Source organism: Rattus rattus, chromosome 2, assembly GCF_011064425.1.
Source record: "Rattus rattus isolate New Zealand chromosome 2, Rrattus_CSIRO_v1, whole genome shotgun sequence".
NCBI classification, from domain to species: domain Eukaryota; kingdom Metazoa; phylum Chordata; class Mammalia; order Rodentia; family Muridae; genus Rattus; species Rattus rattus.
Genome location: NC_046155.1, coordinates 37221578 through 37248023, shown reverse-complemented (window position 1 = coordinate 37248023; position 26446 = coordinate 37221578). Strand labels below are relative to the sequence as shown.

At 39.0% G+C, this 26446-nt stretch overlaps 1 protein-coding gene across 4 annotated transcripts in view; it reads left to right on the top strand.

Annotated features, from left to right (window-relative positions):
* The window catches only part of Hectd2 (HECT domain E3 ubiquitin protein ligase 2), a 77075-nt gene that overhangs the window by 18497 nt on the left and 32132 nt on the right, over window positions 1-26446 (top strand). For all 4 annotated transcript variants that reach the window (XM_032891878.1, XM_032891877.1, XM_032891876.1 and 1 more), the window contains exons 3-6: window positions 20660-20798; window positions 21574-21676; window positions 22030-22119; window positions 24850-24914. In XM_032891878.1, the coding sequence (XP_032747769.1) occupies window positions 20707-20798; window positions 21574-21676; window positions 22030-22119; window positions 24850-24914 (350 nt within the window). In that variant the 5' untranslated portion in view covers window positions 20660-20706. The remainder of the gene's footprint in view (window positions 1-20659; window positions 20799-21573; window positions 21677-22029; window positions 22120-24849; window positions 24915-26446) is intronic.

The window sequence follows — 26446 nt, the reverse complement described above, 5'->3', positions numbered from 1 at the left end:
CTAAGGTCTTCTCCTACAGCAGAACAAGTGCCTTCATTATTTCCTTAACTATTCCTGGAGCAAAGTGTGTCTGAAAAAATATTTCCCTGCATTAGTTTACTTATCTTTTTTACTACTGTCTGCTCCTAAAATGTTTATTTTAGAGAGAGGAAAGGCTATTGATCAGAGTTTTATATTCCAGTTAACCATTTGAATAGCACATTTATGTGCTTCAAAAGTGGGCTCACCTTAGGCCACCCTGAAGAGATGGTAGAATAATTATCCATTCAGTGAGTTAGTGTGCTTCTCCATCCTACAGCCCGCAGGCTCTTAACACACAGACATACAGCTTCAGAAATATGTCTGCTTTTCTGAACTACTTGGGGAAACACAGTTTTCTCTTTTATTCATTCTCTTTTCTAAGCATGCTCTCCTAACTCATTGGCTTCCCCAGCGCTAAACCTTCCCTCCCAGCCACATGGCTGCCTACCACCATGCAGCTGACCTTCCTGCCAGCTGAACTCAAATAGCACAGCTTTTTTTCTTTCCTTCTCTGCTCTCTGCCTTTGAACAGCTGCTGAGATTTATAGTTTGCCTGTCTAGGGCTTTTCTTTTAAACACTAATAGAATTGCTCCAGCCTTTAGAAAAAAACAGGTATAAAAATAAGTAGCTTCATACATGTCACTATCACATGTTTTCTTCTATCTCCTGTATTCTATTGTGTAGATATAAACATATATATTTTCAGGCCGGAGAGATGGCTCAGCAGTTAAGAGCACTGACTGCTTCCAGAGGCCCTGAGTTCAAATCCCACCAACCACGTGGGGGCTCACAACCATCTGTAATGGGATCTGATGCCCTCATCTGGTGTGTCTGAAGACAACTACAGTGTACTCACATACATTAAATAAATAATGTATTTTTAAAAATTAAAAACATAGACCCGCGGATCCCGGCCCGCAGCAGCTCTCTGCTCCCAAAACCCGTGGGAGAGAGACCTCACCGCCTGGTCAGGTGGGCACTCCTGAGGCTGCAGAGCGGAAGAGACCACCAACACTGCCCACCCCTGCCCACATCCCTGGCCCAAGAGGAAACTGTATAAGGCCTCTGGGCTCCCGTGGGAGAGGGCCCAGGAGAGGCAGGAGCTCTGCCTGAGACACCGCCGGAACCTGAAGGAAACAGACCGGATAAACAGTTCTCTGCACCCAAATCCCGTGGGAGGGAGAGCTAAACCTTCAGAGAGGCAGACACGCCTGCGAAACCAGAAGAGACTGCTCTCTGCACACATTGCTGATTCCAGAGGAAAACACCGGAGGGCATCTGGAACCCTGGTGCACGGAGGCTCCCGGAAGAGGCGGCGCAGATCTTCCCGGTTGCTGCCACCGCAGAGAGCCCATGGGCAGCACCCCACGAGCGAACTTGAGCCTCGGGACCACAGGTAAGACCAAATTTTCTGCTGCAAGAAAGCGGCCTGGTGATCTCGGGACACACGGAGGCAGAATTCCTCTAGGACCGGGCACGTCCTGTGTTTACCGGAAGTCCCACACCCGAGGATCCCGGCCCGCAGCAGCTCTCTGCTCCCAAAACCCGTGGGAGAGAGACCTCACCGCCTGGTCAGGTGGGCACTCCTGAGGCTGCAGAGCGGAAGAGGCCACCAACACTGCCCACCCCTGCCCACATCCCTGGCCCAAGAGGAAACTGTATAAGGCCTCTGGGCTCCCGTGGGAGAGGGCCCAGGAGCGGCAGGACCCCTGCCTGAAACACCGCCGGAACCTGAAGGAAACAGACCGGATAAACAGTTCTCTGCACCCAAATCCCGTGGGAGGGAGAGCTAAACCTTCAGAGAGGCAGACACGCCTGCAAAACCAGAAGAGACTGCTCTCTGCACACATTACTGATTCAGAGGAAAAACACGGAGGCCATCTGGAACCCTGGTGCCTGGAGGCTCCCGGAAGGCGGCGCAGATCTTCCCGGTTGCTGCCACAAGAGAGCCCGTGGGCAGCACCTGGCGAACTTGAGCCTCGGGACCACAGGTAAGACCAACTTTTCGGCTGCGAGTGACCTGCCTGGTGAACTCAAGACACAGGCCCACAGGAACAGCTGAAGACCTGTAGAGGGGCAAAACTACACACACGAAAGCAGAACACTCTGTCCCCATAACTGGCTGAAAGAAAACAGTAAAACAGGTCTACAGCACTCCTGACACACAGGCTTGTAGGACAGTCTAGCCACTGTCAGAATTAGCAGAACAAAGTAACACTAGAGATAATCTGATGGCGAGAGGCAAGCACAGGAACACAAGCAACAGAAACCAAGACTACATGGCATCATCGGAGCCCAATTCTCCCACCAAAACAAACATGGAATATCCAAACACACCAGAAAAGCAAGATCTAGTTTCAAAATCATATTTGATCATGATGCTGGAGGACTTCAAGAAAGACGTGAAGAACTCCCTTAGAGAACAAGTAAAGAAGCTTACAGAGAGGAATCATAAAAAATCCCTGAAAGAATTCCAGGAAAACACAATCAAACAGTTGAAGGAATTAAAAATGGAAATAGAAGCAATCAAGAAAGAACACATGGAAATAACCCTGGATATAGAAAACCAAAAGAAGAGACAAGGAGCTGTAGATACAAGCTTCACCAACAGAATACAAGAGATGGAAGAGAGAATCTCAGGAGCAGAAGATTCCATAGAAATCATTGACTCAACTGTCAAAGATAATGTAAAGCAGAAAAAGCTACTGGTCCAAAACATACAGGAAATCCAGGACTCAATGAGAAGATCAAACCTAAGGATAATAGGTATAGAAGAGAGTGAAGACTCCCAGCTCAAAGGACCAGTAAATATCTTCAACAAAATCATAGAAGAAAACTTCCCTAACCTAAAAAAAGAGATACCCATAGGCATACAAGAAGCCTACAGAACTCCAAATAGATTGGACCAGAAAAGAAACACCTCCCGTCACATAATAGTCAAAACACCAAATACACAAAATAAAGAAAGAATATTAAAAGCAGTAAGGGAAAAAGTCAAGTAACATATAAAGGCAGACCTATCAGAATCACACCAGACTTCTCGCCAGAAACTATGAAGGCCAGAAGATCCTGGACTGATGTCATACAGACCCTAAGAGAACACAAATGCCAGCCCAGGCTACTGTATCCTGCAAAACTCTCAATTAACATAGATGGAGAAACCAAGATATTCCATGACAAAACCAAATTTACACAATATCTTTCTACAAATCCAGCACTACAAAGGATAATAAATGGTAAAGCCCAACATAAGGAGGCAAGCTATACCCAAGAAGAGGCAAGAAACTAATTGTCTTGGCAACAAAACAAAGAGAAGAAAAGCACACAAACACAACCTCACATCCAAATATGAATATAACAGGAAGCAATAATCACTATTCCTTAATATCTCTCAACATCAATGGCCTCAACTCCCCAATAAAAAGACATAGATTAACAAACTGGATACGCAACGAGGACCCTGCATTCTGCTGCCTACAGGAAACACACCTCAGAGACAAAGACAGACACTACCTCAGAGTGAAAGGCTGGGAAACAACTTTCCAAGCAAATGGTCTGAAGAAGCAAGCTGGAGTAGCCATTCTAATATCAAATAAAATCAATTTCCAACTAAAAGTCATCAAAAAAGATAAGGAAGGACACTTTATATTCATCAAAGGAAAAATCCACCAAGATGAACTCTCAATCCTAAATATCTATGCCCCAAATACAAGGGCACCTACATAAAAAAAAACCTTACTAAAGCTCAAAACACACATTGCACCTCACACAATAATAGTAGGAGATTTCAACACCCACTCTCATCAATGGACAGATCATGGAAACAGAAATTAAACAGAGGCGTAGACAGACTAAGAGAAGTCATGAGCCAAATGGACTTAACGGATATTTATAGAGCGTTCTACCCTAAAAGCAAAAGGATATACCTTCTTCTCAGCTCCTCATGGTACTTTCTCCAAAATTGACCATATAATTGGTCAAAAAGCAGGCCTCAACAGGTACAGAAAGATAGAAATAATCCCATGCGTGCTATCGGACCACCCACGGCCCTAAAAGCTGGTCTTCAATAACAATAAGGAAGAATGCCCACATATACGTGGAAATTGAACAATGCTCTACTCAATGATAACCTGGTCAAGGAAGAAATAAAGAAAGAAATTAAAAACTTTTTAGAATTTAATGAAAATGAAGGTACAACATACCCAAACTTATGGGACATGATGAAAGCTGTGCTAAGAGGAAAACTCATAGCGCTGAGTGCCTGCAGAAAGAAACAGGAAAGAGCATATGTCAGCAGCTTGACAGCACACCTAAAAGCTCTAGAACAAAAAGAAGCAAATACACCCAGGAGGAGTAGAAGGCAGGAAATAATCAAACTCAGAGCTGAAATCAACCAAGTAGAAACAAAAAAGAACCACAGAAAGAATCAACAGAACCAAAAGTTGGTTCTTTGAGAAAATCAACAAGATAGATAAACCCTTAGCCAGACTTGAGAGGACACAGAGAGTGTGTCCAAATTAACAAAATCAGAAATGAAAGGGAGACATAACTACAGATTCAGAGGAAATTCAAAAAATCATCAGATCTTACTATAAAAGCCTATATTCAACAAAACTTGAAAATCTGCAGGAAATGGACAATTTCCTAGACAGATACCAGGTACCGAAGTTAAATCAGGAACAGATAAACCAGTTAAACAACCCCATAACTCCTAAGAAATAGAAGCAGTCATTAAAGGTCTCCCAACCAAAAAGAGCTCAGGTTCAGACAGGTTTAGTGCAGAATTCTATCAGACCTTCATAGAAGACCTCATACCAATATTATCCAAACTATTCCACAAAATTGAAACAGATGGAGCACTACCGAATTCCTTCTATGAAGCCACAATTACTCTTATACCTAAACCACACAAAGACCCAACAAAGAAAGAGAACTTCAGACCAATTTCCCTTATGAACATTGATGCAAAAATACTCAACAAAATTCTGGCAAACCGAATCCAAGAGCACATCAAAACAATCATCCACCATGATCAAGTAGGCTTCATCCCAGGTATGCAGGGATGGTTTAATATACGGAAAACCATCAACGTGATCCATTATATAAACAAACTGAAAGAACAAAACCACATGATCATTTCATTAGATGCTGAGAAAGCATTTGACAAAATTCAACACCCCTTCATGATAAAAGTCCTGGAAAGAATAGGAATTCAAGGTCCATACCTAAACATAGTAAAAGCCATATACAGCAAACCAGTGGCTAACATTAAACTAAATGGAGAGAAACTTGAAACAATCCCACTAAAATCAGGGACTAGACAAGGCTGCCCTCTCTCCCTACTTATTCAATATAGTTCTTGAAGTTCTAGCCAGAGCAATCAGACAACAAAAAGGAGGTCAAGGGATACAGATCGGAAAAGAAGAAGTCAAAATATCACTATTTGCAGATGATATGATAGTATATTTAAGTGATCCCAAAGTTCCACCAGAGAACTACTAAAGCTGATAAACAACTTCAGCAAAGTGGCTGGGTATAAAATTAACTCAAATAAATCAGTAGCCTTCCTCTACACAAAAGAAACAAGCGAGAAAGAAATTAGGGAAGCGACACCCTTCATAATAGACCCAAATAATATAAAATACCTCGGTGTGACTTTAACCAAGCAAGTAAAAGATCTGTACAATAAGAACTTCAAGACACTGAAGAAAGAAATTGAAGAAGACCTCAGAAGGTGGAAAGATCTCCCATGCTCATGGATTGGCAGGATTAATATAGTAAAAATGGCCATTTTACCAAAAGCGATCTACAGATTCAATGCAATCCCCATCAAAATACCAATCCAATTCTTCAAAGAGTTAGACAGAACAATTTCCAAATTCATCTGGAATAACAAAAAACCCAGGATAGCTAAAACTATCCTCAACAATAAAAAGGACTTCAGGGGGAATCACTATCCCTGAACTCAAGCAGTATTACAGAGCAATAGTGATAAAAACTGCATGGTATTGGTACAGAGACAGACAGATAGACCAATGGAACAGAATTGAAGACCCAGAAATGAACCCACACACCTATGGTCACTTGATTTTTGACAAAGGAGCCAAATCCAGCCAATGGAAAAAAGATAGCTATTTCAGCAAATGGTGCTGGTTCAACTGGAGGTCAACATGTAGAAGAATGCAGATCGATCCATGCTTATCACCCTGTACAAAGCTTAAGTCCAAGTGGATCAAGGACCTCCACATCAAACCAGACACACTCAAACTAATAGAAGAAAAACTAGGGAAGCATCTGGAACACATGGGCACTGGAAAAAATTTCCTGAACAAAACACCAGTGGCTTATGCTCTAAGATCAAGAATAAACAAATGGGATCTCATAAAACTGCAAAGCTTCTGTAAGGCAAAGGACACTGTGGTTAGGACAAAGCGGCAACCAACAGATTGGGAAAAGATCTTTACCAATCCTACAACAGATAGAGGCCTTATATCCAAAATATACAAAGAACTCAAAAAAGTTAGACGCGGGGAGACAAATAACCTATTAAAAAATGGGTTCAGAGCTAAACAAAATTCACAGCTGAGGAATGCGAATGGCTGAGAAACACCTAAAGAAATGTTCAACATCTTTAGTCATCAGGGAAATGCAAATCAAAACAACCCTGAGATTTCACCTCACACCAGTGAGAATGGCTAAGATCAAAAACTCAGGTGACAGCAAATGCTGGCGAGGATGTGGAGAAAGAGGAACACTCCTCCATTGTTGGTGGGATTGCAGACTGGTACAACCATTCTGGAAATCAGTCTGGAGGTTCCTCAGAAAATTGGACATTAAACTGCCTGAGGATCCAGCTATACCTCTCTTGGGCATATACCCAAAAGATGCCCCAACATATAAAAAAAGACACATGCTCCACTATGTTCATAGCAGCCTTATTTATAATAGCCAGAAGCTGGAAAAGAACCCAGATGCCCTTCAACAGAGGAATGGATACAGAAAATGTGGTACATCTACACAATGGAATATTACTCAGCTATCAAAAACAACGAGTTTATGAAATTTGTAGGCAAATGGTTGGAACTGGAAAATATCATCCTGAGTGAGCTAACCCAATCACAGAAAGACATACATGGTATGCACTCATTGATAAGTGGCTATTAGCCCAAATGCCTGAATTACCCTAGATGCCTAGAACAAATGAAACTCAAGACGGATGATCAAAATGCGAATGCTTCACTCCTTCTTTAAAAGGGGAACAAGAATACCCTTGGCAGGGAAGAGAGAGGCAAAGATTAAAACAGAGACTGAAGGAACACCCATTCAGAGCCTGCCCTACATGTGGCCCATATATATACAGCCACCCAATTAGACAAGATGGATGAAGCAAAGAAGTGCAGAAGTGTAGATCGCTGCTGAGAGACACAGCCAGAATACAGCAAATACAGAGGCGAATGTCAGCAGCAAACCACTGAACTGAGAATAGGACCCCCGTTGAAGGAATCAGAGAAAGAACTGGAAGAGCTTGAAGGGGCTCGAGACCCCATATGTACAACAATGCCAACCAACCAGAGCTTCCAGGGACTAAGCCACTACCTAAAGACTATACATGGACTGACCCTGGACTCTGACCTCATAGGTAGCAATGAATATCCTAGTAAGAGCACCAGTGGAAGGGGAAGCCCTGGGTCCTGCTAAGACTGAACCCCCAGTGAACTAGACTGTTGGGGGGGGCGACAATGGGGGAGGTGGGGAGGAACACCCATAAGGAAGGGGAGGGGGAGGGGATGTTTGTCCGGAAACAGGGAAAGGAATAACACTCGAAATGTATATAAGAAATATTCAAGTTAATAAAAAAAAAATTAAAAACATATATTCTCATACATACATATACATACATATATGCGCGCGCGCGCGCGCGCGCACACACACACACACATACACACACACACCCTACATGTACATTGTCCAGCACCTTGGATTGTTATTTTCAGTTGTTTTATTTCAGGTATCTTTCTGGCTCTTTACAGCTGTATTCCATTATATTAGATGTACATGTTTATTCAGACCTCATTAAAAAGGATGAATTGTGTCCATTATTTTTTAAAGCAGAACCAGTACCACAAGTGACTTTATATATATATTTTCCCTTTTGTGCATCTGCAAAGTGTTTGTAAGATATTCCTGGAAGTGTGACTGTCAGATCTGGACATGCATATATTTATAGTTTTCTTGGGTTTCAAATCCAGGTACCTCAAGGACCTAGTATTCATGTCTCATGTAGTCTGTAATTGTTAAGCAATTTACTGTGTAAAAAAATGAATAGAAAATAATTTTTCTACGCTGGCTTGTTTGCCCTAGTGAGATACTAAGTCCTTCTTTGGTCTTTAATTCTGTAAGACAATCTAGTATAAAGCATCTAGTTCATTAAAGATGAGCTTCTACAAAAATAACTTGTATTTTTAATGCAAAGTACGTAAAAGAACACTTCAGTCATGCTTAGAGTTTTACATAAACTTCACTGAACTTGGTAAAAGTCCATCTCCCCAGTCCAGTGAATGTGTTGCTTTATTTGGCTCTAATGGCTAAAGTTCTATGAATCAGGGTTTCCCCCCCCTTCTTCCTTTCTCCCTCCTTCAGCTTTCTTTTTGCTAAATGTTCAGAAAAGTACTCTTATACACAGTGATGTAAGCACCACTTGTTATAACTAATCTACTCTGGTCTTTCCCGGTTTCTGCTTCATGCCACAACTGAAGTAGTCAAAAACAGCACAAGAACTAAACAGAGAGGGAACCTTTACATTGTTCCATTATGCCTTTCATGGTGCCCATGCTGTCACCTGACTGCCTGCAACTGTGTGTATACTCTTAACCATCTAACCCCGATAGGCCTTTGTTTAATGGTCACAGAATGGGGCAGTTGTGGCTAATGAACTGTAAAATATCTTCTGTACCTGTTTTATAAGTAATATGTATGATGGGATTTGCTAGTATAATGATTTTGATTGATTTTGAAGGATGTTTTTGGTTTTCTTGGGATAACATTCTGGGCATATTTACAGTTTATTAGCTCTGTTTCCAATAGGTTTGCCTTCTGCTACTTGACTTCATTCATGGTAGAAGATTGGCCATTGTTCAATATTGGAAAAAAATACAAATTTTATAGCTTTTCAGACTAGATTTAAATCCTGTTTCTATAATGTACAAACTGACATTCTAGAAAAGTTAATCTCATTCTATTTATTTTCCCTGTAAATCAAGGGAGTAAAAAGCTATCCTGTAGTTACAAGGATAAATGAAAAGAAAACATTTAAAACATATTTAGTTCCATACCTTATATAGTTCAGTAAATGTTAGTGATGAGTAATTTTTATATGTTTACATCTGTATATATTTGTATGGTGAAGAATTGTAGAAGAGATTATGATAGAACAGAGTTTCTGTTTCATGGGGTACTGAGCAACTGAGGGCACAAGTTAATTCAAATATGTCGCAGACCTTGAATGCAGTAGTGGTTAAATTGAAGTCCATGAACTCAAATTAAGAAAAGAGCAGTACCAGCAGGTCTCAGTGAGCCCACTCCATGTGCATTGTCCTCTTCAGAGGTCACTACTGCCCTGTTCTCTGTCCCTCCTAAGAACCCTGAGACAGACAGCTGCCCAAAGAGCTGAGGGCTGATTGTTTTATCAGTGCCTTTGATGTCTAGCAGACACATGACTTTCCAACTAACCAGAGCACTGCACACGAAAGCTGTGAGTTGACCTGCGTATCCTTAGCTTATTCAAACAGTGGAGCCAGAAGAGGAAGCAGGAAGTTCACAGCACATGGCAGGCCAACCAGGACTAGCTAAGAGAACATGCAGGCTGTGTGTTCATTCTCTTCAGTTTCAGATCACAAGGACAGTCAAGATGGCGGTAATGACAAGTACCAAGTGATACTAATTCTCAGCATATTCTGTCCACTCTGTACAAAATAAAGCTCTCATTGAGGCCACTATGAGTTCTGGTCCTTTTTGTAAGACTACTAACTATCTCTGTATTTCTGCCTTTGTCTTCATGGCTTACTTTGAAGAAACTCACAGAACCATTTCTTTCAGGTTTGAAACTGCAGGGTAATAAGCCTTGGTTTGAGTCTTTTTAAATCTCTTATGACACATACTTGGTAGACACCTTATGTTTTCCAGCTCCTGTATTTAAATTCCAGGAAAAAAAAACTTTTAGTTATTTCTTCCCTCTGCTTTTTCTGTCCCTTCTCTCTATATCCCCTGTAGTTTAAATCCTAGCCTTTCTGAGATCCTTATTTAAACTTTTCTTTCTTCCCCTCCCCGTCTCCTCTTTCTTGACTTACATTGTTCTGTCATTGGGGAAATTTCCTTAAACTCTTTCTTTTCTCCATTGATCTTGTCTCCCATTTTCTCTCTTCTACCACCAAGGATTGAATGTAGGGTTTTCAGTATAATAAGCAAGCACTGTACAGAGTCTAGCAAAGTTGTCTAGACTAAGCCCAAATTTCTGATCTTTCTCTTTCAGCTTCCTGCCTAGCCGGGATTATAGGCGTGTACCTCCATGCTCAACAGCATGAAGGTCCTATCTGCTGAGTATTTAGTTTCTGAAACTGTCTTTAGTTACTAAGATTTCTTTGTCACATTCTGAATATTTCTTTTACACAACTTTCTTATGTTGTGATTTTTTTTTAATCCAGCAGAAATAAAAACTGTATTTTTCTAGGATAGGTTTTCACCTTGTCTCCTTTCATGATTAACTCAAGTTTTATTTGTCTTTGTTTATGTCTTTTTCACGTTGGAGGCTTTCAGTCAGAAGCTGCTATTTAGTTTTCTGCTTATCATTTATAGTAAGGAACCAAATAATTGAAATCTGAGCCATGAGTAAGGTTATTGACTTTAAGCTTTATCATAAGATGATACAGGTGGCCTGTTTAGGGAAATCTCATTAATTAACACCATTATTTCTTTTGAGGCATGTCAGATTCTACAAGAAAGCTGTAATCTCCTCTCGTGATGTGGGGAGAGGGAGGCCTTATGGAGTGAAGCTGAACCGGGCATTTGATTTGTCAGGAGGATGGGGATGAAAGAAGTTTCTTGATAATTTTTAGAATTTAGCAGTTAGCATTTTCTTCCCTTATTTTTGCTCCTCTTATAACACCTGTAACATTTTTCCCAGTCCAAAGTGCCTATTTTCTCCAAAGAATGTAAATTTCCAGATTTCTGCTAGAGTAGGAGTGGAGAGGGATTGTGACACTGTGACAAAGAGAGACCAACAAGAGTTCTAAGCTTGTCTTCAGTTTCACTTTAGTTCTATGACCTCACTATTTAAATAGCCATGTCCACATTTCATCTCCTTCATCCATTTCATCCTACTTCATTGAGCATTTGTGTTTAGATGTCTTGCATCTAAGTCCGTGTTTACATGTTCTTTTTAACTTCGAGGCTATATAGCCTTTTGGCTTATTCTTTTCAGATCTGCAGATTTATGTCATGAAAATAAGCAAACCAGTCGCTAACATTAAACTAAATGGAGAGAAACTTGAAGCAATCCCACTAAAATCAGGGAATAGACAAGGCTGCCCACTCTCTCCCTACTTATTCACTATAGTTCTTGAAGTTCTAACCAGAGCAATCAGACAACAAAAGGAGATCAAGGGGATACAGATTGGAAAAGAAGAAATCAAAATATCACTATTTGCAGATGATATGATTTAAGTGATCCCAAAAGTTCCACCAGAGAGCTACTAAAGCTGATAAACAACTTCAGCAAAGTGGCTGGGTATAAAATTAACTCAAATAAATCAGTAGCCTTCCTCTACACAAAAGAGAAACAAGCCAAGAAAGAAATTAGGGAAACGACACCCTTCATAATAGTTCCAAATAATATAAAGTACCTCGGTGTGACTTTAACCAAGCAAGTAAAAGATCTGTACAATAAGAACTTCAAGCCTCTGAAGAAAGAAATTGAAGAAGACCTCAGAAGATGGAAAGATCTCCCATGCTCACGGATTGGCAGGATTAATATAGTAAAAATGGCCATTTTACCAAAAGCGATCTACAGATTCAATGCAATCCCCATCAAAATACCAATCCAATTCTTCAAAGAGTTAGACAGAACAATTTCCAAATTCATCTGGAATAACAAAAAACCCAGGATAGCTAAAACTATCCTCAACAATAAAAGGACTTCAGGGGGAATCACTATCCCTGAACTCAAGCAGTATTACAGAGCAATAGTGATAGAAACTGCATGGTATTGGTACAGAGACAGACAGATAGACCAGTGGAATAGAATTGAAGACCCAGAAATGAACCCACACACCTATGGGCACTTGATTTTTGACAAAGGAGCCAAAACCATCCAATGGAAAAAAGATAGCATTTTCAGCAAATGGTGCTGGTTTAACTGGAGGTCAACATGTAGAAGAATGCAGATCGATCCATGCTTATCACCCTGTACAAAGCTTAAGTCCAAGTGGATCAAGGACTCCACATCAAACCACATACACTCAAACTAGTAGAAGAAAAAGTGGGGAAGCATCTCGAACACATAGGCACTGGAGAAATTTTCCTGAACAAAACACCAATGGCTTATGCTCTACGATCAAGAATCAACAAATGGGATCTCATAAAACTGCAAAGCTTCTGTAAGGCAAAGGACACTGTGGTTAGGACAAAACGGCAACCAACAGATTGGGAAAATATCTTTACCAATCCTATAAGTGATAGAGGTCTTATATCCAAAATATACAAAGAACTCAAGAAGTTAGACTGCAGGGAGACAAAATAACCCTATTAAAAATGGGGTTCAGAGCTAAACAAAGAATTCACAGCTGAGGAATGCGAATGGCTGAGAAACACCTAAATGTCAACATCGGGCGGGTATTGGGGATAGGAAGGGAGCAGTGTTCAACATCTTTAGTCATCAGGGAAATCATCAAATCAAAAAACAACCCTGAGATTTCACCTCACACCAGTGAGAATGGCTAAGATCAAAAACTCAGGTGACAGCAAATGCTGGTGAGGATGTGGAGAAAGAGGAACACTCCCCCATTGTTGGTGGGATTGCAAACTTGTACAACCATTCTGGAAATCAGTCTGGAGGTTCCTCAGAAAATTGGAATTGAACTACCTGAGGATCCAGCTATACCTCTCTTGGGCATATACCCAAAAGATGCCCCAACATATTAAAAAGACATGTGCTCCACTATGTTCATCGCAGCCTTATTTATAATAGCCAGAAGCTGGAAAGAACCCAGATGCCCTTCAACAGAGGAATGGATACAGAAAATGTGGTACATCTACACAATGGAATATTACTCAGCTATCAAAAACAAACTTTATGAAATTCATAGACAAATGGAGGGAACTGGAAAATATCCTGAGTGAGGTAACCCAATCACAAAAAAACAAAAAAAAACACACATGGTATGCACTCATTGATAAGTGGCTATTAGCTCAAATGCTTGAATTACCCTAGATGCACAAAACACATGAAACTCAAGACAGATGATCAAAATGCGAATGCTTCACTCCTTCTTTAAAAGGGGAACAAGAATAGCCTTGGCAGGGAATAGGGAGGCAAAGATTAAAACAGAGACTGAAGGAACACCCATTCAGAGCCTGCCCCACATGTGGCCCATACATATACAGCCACCCAATTAGACAAGATGGATGAAGCAAAGAAATGCAGGCTGACAGTAACCGGATGTAGATCTCTCCTGAGAGACAGCCAGAATACAGCAAATACATAGGTGAATGCCAGCAGCAAACAACTGAACTGAGAATCAGAGAAAGGACTGGAAGAGCTTGAAGGGGCTCAAGACCCCATGTGAACAACAGTGCCAACCAACCAGAGCTTCCAGGGACTAAGCCACTACCCAAAGACTATACATGGGCTGACCCTGGACTCTAACCTCACAGGTAGCAATGAACAGCCTAGTAAGAGCACCAGTGGAAGAGGAAGCCCTTGGTCCTGCTAAGACTAAACCCCCAGGGAACAAGATTGTTGGGGAGAGGGGGGTAATGGGGGGAGGATGGGGAGGGGAACACCCATAAAGAAGGGGAGGGGGAGGGGTTAGGGGGATATTTGCCCGGAAACCGTGAAAGGGAAAAATATTCGAAATGTAAATAAAAAATACTCAAGTTAATAAAGAAAAAACAAAAAAAAAAAAAAGAAAATAAGAGAACTTTTTGTTGTAGTTTTAACAGAATTTGAGAGGAATTAAAAGTCTTCTCAACTGACCATTTATCTTCAAAAGCCTCCATTTGTTCTTTTATTTTTCTTTAAAAGAAAGATTTATTTATTGTTTATGTATACCCAAATGTCTGTAAATATGTATATACATATAAATGTACCACATGCATGCAAGCTCCCAGAGGCCAGAAGAGAGCATCATATCCCTTGAAATATCCCAGGAACTTATGATTGTCAGATGTGGTTGTTGGGAACCTAACCCAAGTCTTCTGCAAAAGCAGCAAGTTCTCTTCAACTGCCGAGTCATCCCTTCAGCCATTTTATTTGTTTAAAAGATGAGACATGAAATTCTAAGAGATGATTTGATTTTCCTAATGTCACATTTTCCATTATTTATTCACATTATAAAAACCACATCAAATTTTAGTAATTATTGGAAGGGAATCTTTTTTTCTCTTTAGCATCATCTGAGACAACTTGAAAAATAAGGATCTAGAGTGACCTCTGAGGGCTTGCTGAGCATTCCTGTGACTGTAGATGGGACTGGGACTAGGCACCTACCTGTGGCATTTTTCTGTGGCTTCCTAACTTCCCTATAGCATAATGACTGAATTGTAAGACTGAATATCCGTAAAGAGAAAGCCAAACAAAACTTGCATAGATTTTATAGTCAAGTCTTGACTTGGACTACATTTTATCATCAGGGATTCATTAAGACTGGCTCATATTCAAAAGGATGGCAACTAGACTCCTTCTTTTGATTGAAGAAATATCAAAGAACCTGTGGGCATATTTTAAAACTACCATATATGTGGATATACTATATAGATCCAGGAAAAGAAGATTGGGCTTTTGATTCTTCCAAAACTGTCCTTAGCTCATGCTGTAGAGCAGGACCCATACCTGAAAGGAGGCTTTTAGATAACATGCACATTTTACTTTCCTTTGCTCCTTCAGCTTCTCTATAACAGATCACAATATTAATCACACTGATGAGAGATATTTTTATATTTGATTGTTTATAAGTCCTATCTACTTTGTTTTTGAATAGTTGTTGGAACAGAAAATAAGACAAGAGTCTTGCAACCTCAGTTTCTTCAAAACACAGAACTATTCTTAGAATATATTTTCCGTGCTCCTCCCAGTTGTAGCAGATAGGAGTGAGTTTACTTCAGCTGTTGTTACTCAGATGCCTGTCCTAATTAGGGTTTCTATTGCTATGAAGAGACCCCATGACATGGCAACTCTTACAAAGAACAGCATTTAATTGGAGTTGGATTACAGTTCAGAGGTTTAGTTCATTATCCTTATGGCAGAAAGTGTGGTGGGTAGGCAAGCAGTCATGGCATTAGTGAAGTAGCTGAGAGTTCTACATCTGGATCAGCAGGCAGCAAGAAGAGAGTGAGACACCGGGCTTGGCATCTGAAACCTCAGTGCCTACTCCCAATTATACACTTCCTCAAACAAGGCCATACGTAGTTCAATGAGGCCATACCTCCTAATAGTTCCATTCCCTATGGGTCTATGAGGGCCTTTTTCATTTGGACCACCACAGCCTCTACGAAAAAAACATTTTTGCCTGTCTCTGTGATTGGATACTTTACTTGGGTGACTCTCCTTAACCCTCAGAGCATAATTGTCTAATGTTCTGTATAAAGTTGCCTATCACATGAAATTTTAGTTCTTCTCATTTTTAGGCCCCATTATCCCAGGTTCAGACTGCCAACTAGAGCAGTAAACAGATATTTACAATATAAAATTTCCTAAAGAGCTGATAGCTTAAACACACAAAGGGTAAGCTACTCCCACTCAAGCAATCTATTCAGTTACACCCCCAAGTGACTGACCATTTCAATCATTTTATATCAGAGCTCAGTTCCAAGAGCCTCAGTGACTAAGGTTAACAGAGTAGCTCAGCAAGCAATAGATTAAGTCCCTGATTTTCAAGGCTGGGACTTTTCCATTATTTATGAAACTTTAGGGTATGATGTTTTGCAGTTGTGTATTAAAAGCAACAACTCTGTCTGCCCCTACTTCCTTGTCAGCAGCACATAGATCTAGGTTCCTTCTCTTGAACAATCCACATAGATACTTTTGTTTATATCTGAGTTATTGTTACTATATTTGATGGTTATGCAGGAACTGTCTTTATGTAATCAACCAAAATGTCAGTTTTCATTTTGATTATTGTAGTTGTAGAAAGCTACATATTCTGTATTTAATCAAAGTCAATCTGTAAATAGTTAGATGGCAAAATAATCTCACACCCTTATACATAACTGTATTCTAATCTACACACATTTTACTATACCACCAGCCCTCGTCGTGGTTGTATTCTTCTTATATTGGCTTCAAGTGTTTTGCTTAATGTTTCTAAGCAACCAAAATAGGCAGCACTTTATTAAAAGGAAGGAAAATTTTTACTGCTTATCAATTTAGCACAGAGTTCCACACATTGACTGAATGAAACCTAAATGACACGTTTTCACAAGTGTATTTTTGCTTTTTTTTACTGTATTACAATATCCTCATATATTGCAGTTACATATGTCAGAATGAAGATTTTCCTGTTTTATTTATGATATTGATATGAGGTTTAATTAATCACCATAGTTATTGGTTTTCTCATTTGAGTTGAACTTTAATAAAAGCCATCTGTGAAAAAAGGCAAAAAAACCATTCTCTAGAAACAATGCTTTGATATTTAGGGACATAAGAGCAGCTGTGAGCTGTTATTTTTCTTCCCTTAATAGCTGAATGTCACATCCTGTAATTTGGCTTCCATTCACTGATATGAGCAAAGGATTCTGCTCTTCTTTCAGACTTGAATTTCATTAACATGCATGTTAACATTCTGCAAGTTACCTTTGGAACTAAAAATAAAACCTGCTGTCAGCCTCTGGCGCTACTTCACTGGACATTCCTCCCAGCCTCAGCGTTCCTGTTTCTCTTATATAAGACTCTCCCGCTCTCAGGCTCTGCCAAACAAGTTCTCTTACTAACTCGATTTCACTGTTCTACCCCAGCATGGTATTAATAAAAGTGAGTGGGTATAAAAATGTACACCCATATAGGCTTAGTTTATGAATAAGCTGATTTATATTTGAATGAATCTGTTTGTGTTTAATAGAGGGTGTTTATAGCCAGATTGGGAAAAGTGTGTGGGAAGGGATAGGAAAGGGTAAGCCTAGTGAAGAATGAGGAAAGGTGGAAGAGTAACAGAAGATCATTTTAACAAGACTGGAGTTAAGTTCTTTTCTGCTAAAGTGTTCCTCACTAGTAATAAAAAAATGTTTAAACATAAATCATTTTGGAAATGTTTAATTTTATTTGATAATAAATTAAGCTTTATCAAATCTTTGTTTATAGTACAAACTGCTTGATCTTTAATATTTGCATAGTTAATAAGATATAAAATAATTATAGAAATGAAGAAATTCTATATTGCATGTTTTCAGCATCACTACCTTCTCACCTCACATCACTGAGTACATCCCAGGACAAGCAACATCAGCATCACCTGGGAGCTTGTTATAAATGAATTTCTTATGTCTTACCCCTACCTGCTTCACCCCAGACTCTAAGGAGGGCTCAGCCATCAGTGTTTCAAGTTTGCCTAATAAGTGTGAAAGCCATACTTTCTTTTTTTTTGGTTCTTTTTTTTCCGGAGCTGGGGACCGAACCCAGGGCCTTGCGCTTCCTAGGCAAGCGCTCTACCACTGAGCCCCAGCCCCGAAAGCCATACTTTCTTATTGTGGACATGCATTTCTTGTGTGTTTCATGATCTTCCTGGCTGTTCCTTCGTTCCTTATTATAATAAAAATTTGTAATTAAAAATTACAAAATTTGACCATGATCCTTTAATGCTGCTTATTTTTACTTGAACATAGTAATTTTGAGCTCTCAGAACTAAGTGTACCTCTGTCCTTGGCTATTTCTGTGTAGAATCCAAACAAAGAGACCTCTGTGACCCTTGTACCCCCTTCCTTCTACTTGTACTCAGCTGTTAGTTTTCTTCAATCCCTATGCTACTCAATTTGGTTGTAAGCTCAGTAGGGGGTACCCTGGGATAAGAAGGGGCATATGAAAAATTGAAAATTGTACTATCTTCTAATAGAGACAGTTTATTTTAAAATAGACTGTGTTAGCTAGTTTCCTTATAACTGGGACAAAATACCTGAGAAAAAGAACTTAAAGGGAGGGAGGATTCATTTTGAGTCACTGTTTCACATGGGACAAATGCAGAGAAGTAAGTAGAGTTGCTCACCTTCTGGCAGCTGGAAGGTGAGAGAGACTGTGATCAGACAAACCCTTCAAAGGCACACTTCCAGGGGTTGGGGATTTAGCTCAGTGGTAGAGCGCTTGCCTAGCAAGCACAAGGCCCTGGGTTCGGTCCCCAGCTCTGGAAAAAAAAAAAAAAAAAAAAAAAAAAAGGCACACTTCCAGTAAGTAAGTTCCTGGTGCTTTGAATAAGAATGGCCCTCAGAGGCTCATTAATTTGAATGTCTGGATACCAGGGAGTGGCACTATTTGAAAGGATTAGGAGGAATGGCATTGTTGGATGAAGTATGTCAATGGAGGTGGACTTTGAGGTTTTCAAAAGCTCTAGCCAGGACCAGTGACTTGTGTCTTCCTACTGCCCTCAAACCTGAATGTAGAACTAACAGCACTATGTATGCCTGGCCTGCACGCAACCATGCTTCCCATCATTGACAATGGACAAAGCCTCTGAAACTAAGCAAGCCCCAATTAAATGTTTTCCTTTATAGAGTTGCTATGGTCATGGTGTTTCTTCACAGCAAAAGAGCTCTGACTAAAACAGTAACCTAATTGCTCTTAGTTAGGCCCCACCTTCTAATTTCCCATTCAGCTCTTACTTACCAGTCAGTTAATCCATTGATGATATCAGTACTCTGATGATCATTTTCTGTTTACTGAACATTGTTCTTAGTGTTTATATATGCTTCAGTGAAGAAAAACACAATAAAAGAGATTTAGATTGCAAGTTCCCCAACTATAAAAATACAAAAGTACTACAGTAAAAAAAAAAAAAAAAAAAAAAAAAAGGTAAAATTAGCTAATGGACTTGCCAGAGAATTTTTCCATTTTCTAAAATAAAAAAGGATTAGTGCTAGATTCTGTGACTATGAGTATAACAGCAGAAACAAGCAGTTTTTCAATCTCCTTAAATCACTATGTAAAAACTTACGTTAACTATGTATCAATGTTTAAAATCATGAACATAATTTACAATAAAGTTAACTGATAAAATGGCCACTTAAACCTTTTAAAATAAACAGAATAAATAACCCAAAATATAAGTTCTCCCTGGTGTGAGCTGCTGGGTAGGTGGTACCAGGAGAACTGAGCAAAGCTGTTGGTGGACCCTGGCATAAGAGAATTTCAAAATAAGTAATAGATACTCATTAAGTGCAGAAGGCAGGTTCTAGAACAAAAGCTGAAGCTGAAGGGATTTTATCAAGAGCAAGTAGAGGACATCCCAGGATGGGGTCCCATGATGAGGAAGCAATGAGATCCCTCAGAATTCTCCAAGATAACTGACAACCCCTTCTTATCCCAGGGTACCCCATACTGAGCTTACAACCAAATTGAGTAGCATAGGGATTGAAGAAAACTAACAGCTGAGTACAAGTAGAAGGAAGGGGGTACAAGGGTCACAGAGGTCTCTTTGTTTGGATTCTACACAGAAATAGCCAAGGACAGAGGTGCACTTAGTTCTGAGAGCTCAAAATTACTATGTTCAAGTAAAAATAAGCAGCATTAAAGGATCATGGTCAAAGTTTGTAATTTTCAATTACAAATTTTTATTATAATAAGGAACAAAGGAACAGCCAGGAAGACCATGAAACACACGAGAAATGCATGTCCACAATAAGAAAGTAAGATCTTAAATACATGTAATTACTTCAAGAAAATGGAAAACAAATATGGGCCAGTCCAAAACTCAAAAGTAAGGGTAGAGACGCAAATAGAATCTTACTTATTGTGGACACCGATAAGAAAGCATGTAAGTGATTCGCCTATTTCTGAAAAGTTAGTAAGTGTTAATAATGTTGTTTCACTGAAATATTCCTTGAAAGACACTTTAAAAAGGAAAGAGAGTGAAAGAACTATACATTTCATCTATGAAGGGCTTTGGGGAGGAATGGAGATCAATGGTAGTCAACTCTAACTTTATATAAGGTATAGTTAAATAGCTGTTAAAGGTTCTGAGTTTATGGAAAGCACAGTCTAATAGCTGTTAGAAATGAAGTAGCTGGAAATTGCCTTTCAGTGGGATGGGAGCTTTGTTACATAGTCCCAAAGTGAATGCATTATAAAATGCTTTGTTTTCTGTTTATGTTAAATTACCCTGGTATTTGCTAATTTGAAAAAGCTTTGATTCATTACGTGGAATGTTCTCTTACACTTCACAGTGAGAGACCTACCACCAATTTGTCTTGACGTTAGACAAAAACAGCGCATGTCTATGGATTCATTATCATCTGAAGTGAAGGTCCCACCCCTTCCAGAACCTATTCTTCCTAGCCAGCCCAAAACTGTGAAAGACTTTGAGTAAGTTCTGACTCACTCTTCTATGTAGACTGACAGTTACCTGCATATCAGTGTTTTGCATAGCTTAATGTCTTTCTCTGAAAAATTAGCTGAACTTGTAGATTCTTACCAAGGACAAGATATCTCAAGTTGAAGATGTAAATAAATGTGTGAATAATGGATAGTGGATATGTTGTAGCAAAAGACAGCAAACACCAGTGAATGAGTCAGAATTGTCTCAAAATGGTGACAATAATTAATTTTACCATTAACACACACACACACACACACACACACACACACACACACAACACAAATTCATCTACTATGTAACCATTCTCTAAAAGCTGTGTCACCATTCAGAAAATCCATAATTTGAAGTACTTACATGGGAATGCAAAAGGAGAGAGTTAAAGTACGAACGCTCCAGAAGATGGGCTGTGGAGGAAAAGGAAAGAGTGAGAAAGGGCACATCTCAAGGCGATGGTTTTTAGCTGGACATGATAGTACACACCAGTAATTCTAGCACTCAGGAGTGTAAGGCAAAAAGAACACTCCAGGTTTGAGGCCAACATGGGCTACAGAGCAAGACTCTTAGGGAACTGTGATTTACTATTTTAATATAATGAAGAACTACACATTTATATACTGTTTATATCAACTACAACTGATTTATGTTGTTTTCAGCCTTAAAATTATATATTTAGCATAATATTATTTTTTTAAAGAAATGCTGTTTAGCTGAATGATATTTCTCTCAACTTATAATTAATATATAATTTTGTTTGTTTTATAGGGAAGATTTAGAAAAAGCTGAGGCCACAGGAAATTGGAAAACAGTACATGCTTTTTATATAACTGCATTTGATTCTTTCACAGAATTAAATGCTGCATTTAAGGTAATAAATAGTATATAAAAGGTACTTTTCATTCACTGACAATTTTAAATTTAAAAAGACTATTTTATAGTCAGTATTGACTTAAACAATGGATGTATTTTTAAATTATATGTATCAAAATATTTGTGATTTACTAAGTATTTTATTTATTTCACTATTATTTTTCTTTCAATTTTAAAAAATTATTAAAACCAAAGCATTAATTTTATCTTCAATAATTAATCACCTCAATGATTCTTTTTTGATCATCAAACAATAAGATTAGTTGAGATTATAAAAAAGTATAATTCAGATATTATTAAGAATAATCCATGAAATATTAAACATATTTAATTCTTTAATTGAATTTGCAGAAAGATGCCACAGCCTCATTTAATACTATTGAGGACGCTGGGATTAATGCCAATTTGGTGAATGCAGTATTTGATGCCTTACTTAATACTGTAAGTATTGTTTATGGACATATTTCAGTAGGATAATTTTGTGTTTCTATTGCACAACTCTTATTTTTTAAAAAGATTGATTTTAATTTTCAGTCTGTGTGTTTGTGTGAATGAATGTGTGTGTGTGTGTGTGTATAAGGGTGCCCACAGAGGCCAGCAGAGGGCACCTGATCCCTGCTTATGGACTGGAGTGTGGTCTATAGGTCTGTGGGTGCTGGGAACCGATTTTAGGTCTTCTGGAAGATTAGCAAGTGTTCTTGACCTCTGAGCCATCTCTCCAGCTCCTCTATGTCAGATGCAGCCACTTTGTAACATAATTACACTAAACATTCAATATAATTTTATAATAGGATTTTCAAATCACTAGATTATTCTTTTTTTTAATTATCTGAGAATTCAACAGAAAATACCTCTGTATCTAATGTGAATTTAGAAAGACTTTCTTTTTTTAAACTTTTTATTACTATTCTTTAATCCTTTTTACAGTCCAGTTGTTAACCCCCTCCTGGTCCTCCCTCTGACAGGTCCTCATCCCACTCCCCTCTCACTGACTCCAACCTATTTTACTTACTCAGGGAACGTGACTTGAATGATTCTCCAAAGTTTAGTTCTGAGTCAGTCACGGGAAGTGACATAGGCTCAGAGACAGTAGGTCTTATGCAGAGATCAAGAATTGAGTTTGTTAATGTGATTAATTATATTCATGTATTTCCAAAGGTCAAATAAACCTTGTAAGGTTGGACTAAATCCTGCATGGCCACAGTGTATGATTCTTTTCATGTTTTTTGTTCACTTTGCTAATATTTTGTTGACTGTTTCACATCAACCATCCTAGTGGTTCTCATCTTCCTAATGCCGAGACTCTACAATACAGTTCCTCACGTTGTGGTGAACCCCAGCCATAAAATTATTTTTGTTGTGACTTCATAACTATAATTTTGCTACTATTATGAATTACAGTGGAAATATTTTTACAGATAGAGGTTTGCCAAAGGAGTCGTGACCCATTGGTTGAGAACCATTGGTCTATACTTTCCTTTCTTATGACTTTGTTTGGAGCATTAGGATAAAACAGTTTTTCTTTTATTTAGTTATTCTTCCCTGAGAACATAAATACACATAATAGCATTATACAGACTGTATGTGTGTGCCATATTACCTATACACACATAATAATTAATAAAATGACACCATGAATTTGAAAGAGCAAAAAGGCTACATAGGAGGGTTTGAAGGAAAGAAAGGGAAAGGGGGATGAGGTAATTACAGTATCATCTTAAAATAAAAGAAAAAAGTAATTTTAGTAGAACATAGCTTAGTAGCACTTGCTGAATCAACAGGACTAACTTGTTGGAATTAAATTCATCCCAAATGTTCAGGTATAATTGTTCAATTTGTAATGCCAGCAATTAAGAAACTGAGGAAAATCAAAAGGTCCAGGCTAGCCTGGTTTACATACTGAAAACTATAACTTGAATCAAGGTGTACATAGCCAAAATGTATGCCAAATATTTTTATTAGATATTTTTATTTGCATTTCAAATGTTATTCCCTTTCCTGATTCATAAATCCTCTATCCTACCCCCTCTCCCCTTCTTTTATGAGAGTATACCCCTTCTCCAACCACCCACCCCTTCCTGCCTCCCCACCCTGACATTCCCCTACACTGGCGGGGTCCAACCATGGCAGGACTGAGGGCTTCTCCCATTGGTACCCAACAAGGCCATCCTCTGCTACATATGCAGCTGGAGCCATGGGTCAGTCCATGTATAGTCTTTGGGTAGTGGTTTACTCCCTGGGAGCTCTGGTTGGTTGGTATTGTTCATATGGGGTTTCAAGCTCCTTCAGCTCTTTCAGTCCTTTCTCTGATTCCTCCAATGGGGATCCCGTTCTCAGTTCGATGGTTTGCTGCTCACATTTGCCTCTGTATTTGTCATGCTCTGGCTGTCAGGAGACAGCTATATCAGGCTCCTGTCAGCATGCACTTCTTGGAATCAGCAATATTGTCTGGGATTGGTTGCTATATGTATATGAACTGCATCCCCAGGTTCTGAATGGCCATTCCTTCTATCTCTGCTCCAAACTTTGTCTCCATATCTCCTCCTGTGAATATTTTTGCTCCCCCTTTTAAGAAGGATTGAACCATTCGCACTTTGGTCATCCATCTTCTTGAGCTTCATGAGGTCTGTGGATTGTAGCTTAGGTAATCTGAGCTTTTGGGCTATATCCACTTATCTGTGAGTGCATACCGTGTGTGTTTTTGTGATTGGGTTACCTCACTCAGGATGGTGTTTTCTAGTTCCATCCATTTGCCTATGAATTTCATGAAGTCATTGTTTTTAATAGCTGAATAGTACTCCATTGTGTAGATGTATGCCAAACATTTTAAATTAGTAAATACAACACTGTTGGACTTGTGATTTTTGTCCTCTCAAGGAAAGAAAAGTGAATTTTTTTTCAGTTTCATAAAATTGTTGCTAGTAATCAAAAGATCACGTTGTATATTTCTGCAAACTATATACTGCACATCCCAGAGAGCAATCTCATTGTAGTCTACATAACTGGTGCTCCCTGGAGTTCTCAGGTGTGAAATGGACACTGCTCTGAGGGTTATTCTCCAGTCACTAAGTCTGCTCGTCATTATTCAAACAGATCTGCAAGTAAAAATAATGTAAAAATCACAAAATATCCTAATAATTATTATATCTTATTATTTTCTTTTGCCTCTAGCCTCAAGATATTCAGAAGTCAGTATTGAAGGGAATCATTAACAGCTTGTTACAAGAATGGAAAGGGTAATTGTAACTGATATTTAATCTGTATAGATGACTTAGATACATATCTCATGTTTCTTTATGTCTGTTTTAATCTTAGGAAGTATCTTATATGAGTTTTAATAAGACATGGATCAGAAAGGGATTATAGAATACTGGAAACAAAGCTATTTAGTGTCCTGAGGTTTGGATTTCTTGGATCTGCGAATATGCAAAAGGAAATCTATGACTTTTAAAATTATGTGTTAAGAATTTTTGTGTACAGATATATGTGCTATGCAGATATAAGTTGAGTATTAGTCCATAATCTTGGGCTTCTTTGTAGCCTATACATTTTTTTTTCCAGAAAATAGCTTTTGTTACCTCAGGTAATCACCTCAGGCCAGAAGGAGTTGAAACCAAACTGGACCTTGGCTACTTCCTGAGCATGACAACAAAAACCTCATCAAAAACATCAAGATGTCAAGCCCATGCATACTTTTTGTTGCTTGTGCCTAACAATTCATGTAAACATGAATGATACTGCTAGTTTGATAAAATCCTAAATGAAATGGAAAAAGACTTAAAGTAATAGGTGAAAATCTAAGTCTTGAGCAGAGAGAAAATTCAGCAGAGTTTAATATCCCCAAAAGCTCTAATGTCTGAGTTTTGCCTTTAATCTGGGATCCAGTGAAAGATCTTGAATTTCATGATTTCGTGTTCAGGAATCATTTTTAAATTAGAAAGTTACTTCTATGTATCTGTGACAGTATACTATAAACTTTGAACAAGTGAGAAATGCTGGTCAGATTTGGGACTAAAACTCTCCTGGACAAAACTGATAATGTTAAAGTCAAGATATTTCAGGATGACCCAAGTAAAATTCTTTTAATTAGCATCCGGATGTGAGTTGGTTTATAGACATTCTCCCCATTTCATTAACCATAGACTCTTTTCTCATACAATATACTCTGAAAACAGTTTCTCCTCCCTCAACTCCTCCCAGATCCATTCCCTTTCTGTCTCTCATGAGCAAAGAATAGGCTTCTAGGAGATACCAACAGAATAAAATAATTTGGACAATTCAAAAAAATAAAGAGCCCAAAGAGAAGGGCACAGAATCAGAGACTCACACGTTTACACATTCACGAGTCCCATAAACTGAAAGCTGTAGTATATATATATATATATATATATATATAGTGTGTGTGTGTACACACACACACACACACACACACACACACACATATGCAGGGGACTGGTGTCCAGAGGACCCATGTAGGCCCTGTGATTGCTGCTTCAGTCTCTAAAGTTCATGTGAGCTTTGCTCAGTTCATTTAGAGGGCTTTGTTCTCCTGGTGTCCTTTGTCTGCTCTCTCTCCCCTATTCCATCTGCCTCCTCTTCCATGGAGTTCCCTGAGCTCTGAGGGAGGGATTTGATTGAGAGAGATACCTCATTTAGAGCTGTGTATTCCAAGGTCTCCGTATAATGTCTGGCTGTGAGTCTGTATTTGTTCCCATCTGCTGCAGGAGGAAGCCTCTGTGGTGATGGCTGGATAAGGCAACAGTCTATG